At 37.2% G+C, this 8,368-nt stretch overlaps 1 protein-coding gene across 2 annotated transcripts; it reads right to left on the bottom strand.

The window, feature by feature from the left end:
* Positions 1 to 66: 66 nt before the first annotated feature.
* LOC131784473 (interaptin-like) lies at positions 67 to 7,792 on the bottom strand. 2 transcript variants are annotated; one of them, XR_009340203.2, is made up of 8 exons: positions 7,272 to 7,792; positions 5,779 to 6,147; positions 5,259 to 5,426; positions 4,672 to 4,809; positions 4,338 to 4,517; positions 3,950 to 4,030; positions 2,898 to 3,681; positions 67 to 465 (listed from the first exon to the last, which is right to left on the bottom strand). XR_009340203.2 is itself a non-coding variant. In XM_059101285.2 (7 exons), the coding sequence occupies exons 1-7, from the start codon at positions 7,662 to 7,664 to the stop codon at positions 3,472 to 3,474; spliced, it is 1,539 nt and encodes a 512-aa protein (XP_058957268.2). In that variant the 5' UTR covers positions 7,665 to 7,792; the 3' UTR covers positions 2,171 to 3,471. The 2 variants fall into 2 exon arrangements, 1 of the variants encoding a protein (XP_058957268.2); XM_059101285.2 differs by lacking the exon at positions 67 to 465 and having other exon boundaries at positions 2,171 to 3,681.
* Between the last annotated feature and the right edge of the window lie 576 nt (positions 7,793 to 8,368).

The raw sequence follows: 8,368 nt of genomic DNA, 5'->3' as shown, positions 1-8,368 counted from the left end.
CCCCCCCCCTTGTATTCCCCCTCCATTCAAAGCACGGCACGGCATTCATTTCGCCTTACTTTCTCAAGATCGAGACAAGTTCGGGTTGGTCTTTATTCAAAACTAAGTATTAGCAATCACTCTGAGTTAACTTTTGAACTCACGATTAGAACGAGTGCTTATGTAAAGAGTCCATGTAGTCGTGGCATTTCCGGACCATCCAAATCCAGCCCATGGCCCACTGTGTATTGACATCCTCTCATGGCCTTTCATCTCATTATTACAGCTGCTATTCACATGTCTTTTCGCACAATAAACTTACTTTGCTGGGTTTCGTATACAGCTAAGTCATCAATATCTCTCAGATCTTGGATGTGAACCACTGCCAAGACGTCTCAAATTTTCCTAAAATCTGGATCGATCTTCCGTTACTTTTTCGCTGCAGAAGCTTTTCATTTTTCCCCGCCGGAGATGTGGAATAGTGCCCTATGAGAAAAAGGTTCTATAGGTTGGAAGATTGATAGCAAGACTAAGCAGGAAGTGACAAATGCTGACAAAGAAATTGTAGTTCAAAAAGGAGCCCAACTGGGGAAGTACTTTTGTCAAGAAAAAAATTTAAAAGCAGAAATTATATCTTGTGATAGTCAACTTGACCAGTTGTTGTAAGTTTTTCGGTTTGTTTTTCAAGCGTTTTATATTAGTTAAATTGCTGATTTTTCCTAAAAGTATATAGTTCAATAGAAGATTTTAATTTTAAAACCATCCAATTTCAGAAGTTTAAAAATTTTCAACTCAAACCTACGCAATTTTCTAGCCGTTAATTCTAGTAAACAACGATTCAAGCATGCTGAATCTACTACATGGTCTCGCATATGCAAGAAATTCGTCCGTTTTTCGCTTCTGAGCAGAAAAGTTACATTACTTATAATGAAAATTTGTTCACGAAATATTTCTTGGTCGTTTTTGCCTCGTCATTTATTCATAGTTTTCGAGTAGAAAACGATTACCTGGCAGACCTGACACAGTTAGTGTCTGCATGCTCTGTGTGGGTGTGTATCGAGTTATGAATGCACTTGGGAAGTTTGGAGAGCACTCAAGAAGCTAGAGTTGTGCGAGGCTCCTCAGCCTCGTGCTCTCCAAACCTCCCGCGTTCATCCATAACTCGATATCCGCACGTTAAGCATGGACCAATTCTCTATTGATTTATAACTTGCAATCATGCAAATCCTGCTTTGGAATCCACAAATTTGTGTTTTTAACTTTAGCTGATGAAGGGCCAAGACCCTAACACTTGGGAACGATCCAATTCAGGGTTTATTTTAAGTTCATTGCACGAAAGCAATATGCCGCAATTTCTATCCGTTTACCGGCGCAATGTTGGGAGAACACGAGAAATGTTTGAAAATCACTTGCCTCCGGCCCGTGATTCACAAACTTTTCTCGTGTTCTCTCATCCCAAGTGGGGTATGATGCTGGTTAACCAATAAAAATTGCGGTCTATTGCTTCAATAAGAGCAGCTGGTGGGGTGTATTTGTGCACGGTCAAAACGTCCATCTACATTCACTGTGACCATACTACGAGAAATAGACCAATTAAAATCTTTGATCTAGATTTCTATGATAAGCTGAATCCTACACGCATTTTGATTGGTTCTTGTCAATGATTTACTAGAGGACAGACGCGTATATGACGTCATCACCTAAAACTTTTTGTTTTTTTGTCATAAAAAACAAATAAATTCCACGTTGCGGTTGGTCTGTACGGCAATAGATCACAGAGGACGTCAAAATGTGGTAAGAAAATCAGTAACACACTCAGCTGCGCCTCTTGTGCCACTTACTTGTTCTTACCGCATTTTGACGTCATCTGTGACGTATTACTGAACAGACGAGAGGCAACATAGAGAGGAATTGTCAAATTATTTATGTGCCACAGGAGTTTGGAATTTTGAAAAATCAAAATAGCTGTATACTTCTCATCCAAAACCACATATGGCGGGTTCTCATTCGCTGAGAATTCCCTTGTAACAGCCTTATGTTCATTTGATTGTAAATTGTGTTTTTATCTCGTGAAAAAGGCGTCAGATCACTTTGCTAAACATATTTCTTGTTTCCTCTCGCAACATTATAATCTCATCCGAGTTCGTCATTTGGTGTCACGAGAAAGTACAAAACACTGTTTCAAATAAAATTTACCTTAGACGATATTTTTTATTGATAGAGAAAAACTTTAGCAGAGCATTTACAAAAACATGTACCATCATAATTTAATATCTACACACAAAAATTCATTTGCAAAAATGTAAAGCTAGTTCTGCTACAGCAAACTATTCAAATAACAAGCAAACTATGCCTCTCTTAGAGAGGGAACGTCAAATGTTCCAATGTCAAAGGACAAAGTTGAATAAATTGAACAAGGTCTAGGTCTCAATGATTTACATGGAAAATCCCAACAGCTTTCACCGCCTTAAGTGTATCTTCTCCTAGCTTCTACCAAATCACTAGTTCCTTTCCCGGAACAAGATTAAATATGTTTATTGATCTTGCTTTCTCTTGATCATTGTTCTCAAAAAAATTGCTTAGATTTGGTAGTTTTAGTGTCATTAACAAATGTATTGTTCTTTATAGTGAATGTACAACGTTGAAGCGAACGTAGAGAAACTAGTTTCTCTAGCGGTATTTTGCAGAAATATATATATTTGAAAGGAGCAGGTCTCCGATTCTTTTCTTTTAATTGAAAACTTCTAACTAATTATGTTTTAGTGCTTTTCTTGCTCGCTCTTATTTTTGGCAGTCTTAACAGTTGACATCATCTTACTTAGGAGTAAATTTCATCCTCTCTATTGATTAAAAACAGAGATTCATTCATAACTCCCTTATGATGTTTTTGAGTAAAACTAAATGTAGTCTTTACAAACCTTTGAACATTTCTTCTCCAAACATTTTGCATCTTCTACTGATCAAAAGCATTTGTGCAGATATCATAACTCCATGCATTGTGAATCAGATGCAAAAATTGCTTCCACAGTTCCTATCATTGAACAAAGAACTGCACCTCACAGAACTCCTTCAAGCCAAAAGTGTCTTCCTCTCTTCAATCTGGCTTGAAAACAAGGGGAGCTATTTGCTAGCAATAGCAATAATGCTAGCATCAAACAGCAAACCCTTTCATAACTTGACTTTCATAGCATTGTTTCCTTACACTTGGCATTGTTTTGTATCCCCTCAGTAAGCATCGGGTACCACAGGACACCAGTCTCTCTCTTCACCCTTTCCTTGTGTGGCTGCACCGTTTTCGTATTTGAATTACATCACACAAGCAAAATGAAAACAAGTATCTCGCCAAATCCACAACAGTCAGTGTGTGGTTTCAGACATCCAGTAGGTCAGCCACATGCTCATAGCACATTCTTTAATCTTGCTATCATTCCATTCCTGTCAAAGACATTTCAGATCGTACACTCATCTTCCTTGTGTAAGCTAAACTCATTGCTAATCATCTCCTGTACAGTCTCTCATGTGATTTTCAAGCAGATCATGAGGGAAAAGTTTTCTACAGTTGGGACACTGCAACTGACTTCCTTGGCTGGTAAAACGTCGCATTGCATCCTTCGGCGGAGAAGTTGGGCAGTCTGTCACATCCGGCCCAGGTCCATCAGCCTTCACTTCCATTCCAAAAGCTCTAGCTCTCATTGGACTTTGCTATGAATTAACAAACAAAGTCATGTTAATCAATAATTAAAAACAAAGCAAAACAAGAAAATAAGCAAACTGATATAACCGAAAAACACAATCTGCATATGGGGCTGTTTCATGGGAGGCCTCTCAATTTTCATTAGAATCTCTATTACAGCCAAAAAAAAAAAGATCTATACACTTATGCCATGAATAAAAACTCTTTTTTCAAGGAAATCTGTGAGCTTTGTATTGTTTACATCAAGTTGATTAGAACAAATTTTATTATTCTTACATGTACTTGTTGCCATGGTTCCTGAACTTGAGCTGCACATGGGCGGCTTGGAGTTGGAAGTCTGTTTTGACCTTGGGCATGCTGCAAACAATGCAAAGAATGATTTTATTAGTACAGAGTTATGGCAACATACCTGTAACTATGTCCAGCTCATTTTCATTCCCTAAAATCTTGTTCAACTCTTAAACCCCTAAGAGTGATAAGCATCTAATTTCTCCTTACCATATCACTTCTGAATCAAACATTAAGGTCATGAGAATAAAGGAAAGGATCATCAAATAGAGAAGCTCTTGCTTGTTAAACAAATTGTCCTTGTTGAACAGTTACTGAAACACAACTGCCATACTGAAATAGCTCATTTCTCTTTAAACAAGTTTATGGCTCTCACCTGTCTCTGAGCTTCTGAGTACATTCGTTCAATGTTTTGTCTCAAACCAATGTGTTCCTGCTTTAGTTGTTCGAAACGTTGCTTGAATTGATCCCTTTCACGTGACACCTGCTCACGATCTGACAAGGCCTTGACCTTCTCTTGTCTTTCCATCTTAAAATCATTTTCATAGCCTTCAAGCTGTAAAGGAAATAATATTTTATTAACATCACTTTCACATAACTTTCTTGAAAATTTACAAGTACGAGTAACATATCAGACATCTTAGAATTGACTTCTGAGCATAAACCCCTGGACTAATTGTTTGCCAAAAGTATATCAACCATTCACTTACTGCATTTCGCATGAGTTCTTGTTCCATCTCATTATCTTTAAGTTGTATATCTTTTTCTGCACGATCTCTCTTCACTTCTGTTAGTTCATCACTCAATGCATGTAGCTGTCGTAACATCTGTGCTTGCCCTTCTTCAAACTTAAAAATAAAGATGAAAGAAAGATAGGTTTCAGTAACAGTCTCAATAGATGTAGAGATACAATTTATTTTTTAGGTCAAAGTGGTCGCTGAGAAACACATTGTATAATCATCTAATTTGTCTCTATAGTTCAATTGTGTGCATACATGTTATTTACAAGGACCATGGTGATCAACCATAAATTTTAAGTCTTTTTCTATTTTGTCAAATTTCATTCCTTTACAAACAACTTTGTCAGGTTATTTTGCTTGCCATTAAGTTGTGTGCACATAACAAATACACTATGTAACTCTGTTAGTGTCTTGGATGTCAAACCTGATTTAAGTGTGAATATAACATATCACATGAAAGTAGTTGATGCTAAGTAAATTCAGTGCTTGAAAAACTTTTTCAAGGCTTCAAACTCATATTAACTTCACCATAGATAACTTTTATAAACTTAACTTACAGATTTAAGCTGAGCAGTGTGGAGATCATTTGATTTGGTCTGTTCTTCCTCCCTTCTGTTCAATTCTAGAATAAGTTCTTCCCTCTCAGCAGCCTTAGCCTCTAACTCCCTGGTTAATTTTGAAACCTCCTCTTTGAGCGTGGTAAGCTCTTCTGAAGAAGCATATTCCTGTAATGTAGATATGAAAAGAAAGTTAACCAAAAATATGATCTAGTTAACTTTTATATCATTTGTGTCATTAAATTCTAAATTCATAAGAGTCTCCAAGCAACAAATTACAGAAACCATGGCCACCAGTCCCTAACATTTTTGTGTTTACTAATGTGTTCTCATGTTCATTATTCCACTATAATGTATCTTTGTTTGAAAAAAATATAGAGCTCCTAAAGAAATACTTGTTTGTTACAAGTAAATCAATTAAAAAGTAATCAATTTTCATCTTCAGACAAACACAAAGGAACTAGAAAATAGTACAAAACAAAGAAAGGATGATAAAGACTACTTGGGTTTGGTTATTTACCTCTGAGTCTCCATCTGGAGTATCATACACCTGGTTCAAAATTCTACGGACATCTGGCTGTGTTGACAGTTGGCCCAGTCCTCTCTTTAGATCTCTCACTCTAGTTACCCTATCATCCCTAAGAGACTGTAATTCATTCTTCAATGAATCATTCTCTGTCACCACAGTTTCACAAAACACTTGTTTGGCATTGAGGTTTCTCTCAAGCTTTGTGACCATTGCAGTGAGGCGCAGCACTTGACCTTTCAATAATTCAATGTTGCCTTCATGGGCAGCACTTAGAGCTGTTTTTAATTCTTTTACTTCGTTGCTTTTCATGTTCTTTTCATCTCTAAGGTTCATGATTATTTCATGTAGTTCCTTATTTTCCTGGAGAAACAAAAAATTATTGAGAGTTTGATTAACAAAATGATATACAATTCAAAAGCCTTTTTGCTAAAAAAAGTAAACAAATGGTGTAAACAAGATGAAAAAGAGATCTTACTTTAGACCGTGTAAAGACCAAGCACTTGTCTTTTCAAAACAGGGTTATGTCTCAGACATGATTTATTTTTGTCTTGAGACTTTCATTTGACTTGGATATAATTAACTTCATTATTGGTCTATAATAAAATATTGGTTGAACTCTTCCAAATACAAAATGGAAATATGAAAGATTCTGAGAAGGTTATATCAAGAACTATTGAACTGATGCATAAGCAATTTTTAACCCACTGTTATTGAAGAGCCTCATTAAAAAATTTACTTGCTTCATTTAGTTTTGCCTCTCAAGCATTAATTAAAAAAATAAATAAAACTTTTTGAAAAGTAATGATGAACGTGCAAAACTGAAACAAGCATAAACCTGTTCGAGAACTATATCACGTAATTATTGGATCATCTAGCTAGCCTTAGTCACGCCGGAACTTGAAAACGACCAACTGGGGGACGCGATAAAACCAACGGGGAATCCCCTACTCAAGAACAACCCTTCCTTATTCAAATTACCTACTTTCGGTTTCTACTGGAAAAAAAAATGTATATAACATCATAAGGAAACCACAACGAAAAGCAAAATTTCAAAACTCTTCCCTCGTTAAAGCATTTGCTATTATTACTGAAATATTACAAGAGAACGATCTAACCTCGTCATCAGCGAAGACGAACGAATACGTGCAGATAGAAAGGCGCTTAGCAAAGCAGATTCTTTCGAGACTGCGTGGCGCCCTTCCCGTTGTTTGTTTCAGGTTTGGGAAAATTCCCAACCAGTAATAGAGATCTTACACTTAAAGGAAACTGATATTTCAAGCTCAGTATTTTGCTGAATATTCGCTGAAGGAATATTTATCCATTCTCGTACTCCTAACTTGGGATTTTCCGTGAAATTTTAAGAGTCGAACCGAATAAGAAAAACACAAGTACACACGGCACAAACAACATTTTATTACCTAGCGATTAAAATTTGTGATTCACTGACTCCTCCCTTTGTAAAAGAAAGAAATACTTTCACTTACCACTGCTAAATCAACTCCGGCTGGTCCTCTGTTGGTTAAGTGGTCCAGAGCTTGTTTTAGCCTTGTATTATCGCGAGTTAATGCTTCTAAAACCTTCTTTGAAACTCCTGGCGTAACAATGGCGGTTTGGCCGCTCAAATGTTGGCCGTTGCCCGCTTGAAGACTTAACTGAGTTATTCTGTTCTCTGCTCTCGCCAGAGAGCCTTCTATCCGTTCAATTTTTTCTCTAAGATTACTATTCTCCATTTCTTTCTTCTGCAGTTGTTGTCCAAGGTTCTGAACACCCGTTAATTTGGACGCCATCTTCTGTCTATCGGTGACCATCACAAACAACGTGTGCCGTAGTCGGCCGTTTTCGGCTTTCAGAGCGTCGCAATCCACTTCTCCGGCCATTTCAAAATGAATCCAAAATGATAGTAAATTTAGCTCCTGATGTTCCCAGAGATTTCAGTGTAGTCTAGAAGGGTCGGTTGTTCAACCGAAAGTTATCAAGATTACTGTCATGCGTTGAAACAACTCCTCTTAAATGTCAGCGTTTCGCAATATAGGGAAATTTCCCGAGAAACCCCTTACGATATCAAACTGGAATAACCCGTACCGGGGATTATTGTTATGTAAGTGCATTGTTACATCAGTGCATGCGCGCGCCTATTTCATTCATTCTATCACCTACACTCTTTTCGTTTTAGTTCCAGAGACAAAATTTTTGTAGCAACAGCTTAAGATCGAAAATATTGAAATTTTATCTTTGGAAGCGGAGGGAAAAAGTGATTACAATATGCGCCTCGGACGTTGTGAACGCAATACAGAAAAAAAACACCGCTCAAAGAGTCCTATCATCTTACCATAAATTTCGATGAGTTCCCCAAATCAATAATCGGGCTAAAGTGTATACGCGGGAAAAAAACATTACAGAGGATGAAGATTATAGCTACATGCCCCTTTGAAACGACACGTTCCTCCCGCTGACTAATTGATGCTAACGTACCCGTACATATCAATCTAAGCCATAAGGCATGAAAGAATTATGATTCGAGACAACGACCCCTATACTGGCCTTTATACCGGGACACTGATAATATTATAAATGGCATTGA

Source organism: Pocillopora verrucosa, chromosome 5 (assembly GCF_036669915.1).
Source record: "Pocillopora verrucosa isolate sample1 chromosome 5, ASM3666991v2, whole genome shotgun sequence".
NCBI classification, from domain to species: Eukaryota; Metazoa; Cnidaria; class Anthozoa; order Scleractinia; family Pocilloporidae; genus Pocillopora; species Pocillopora verrucosa.
This window is presented reverse-complemented; position numbering and strand designations above follow the sequence as displayed.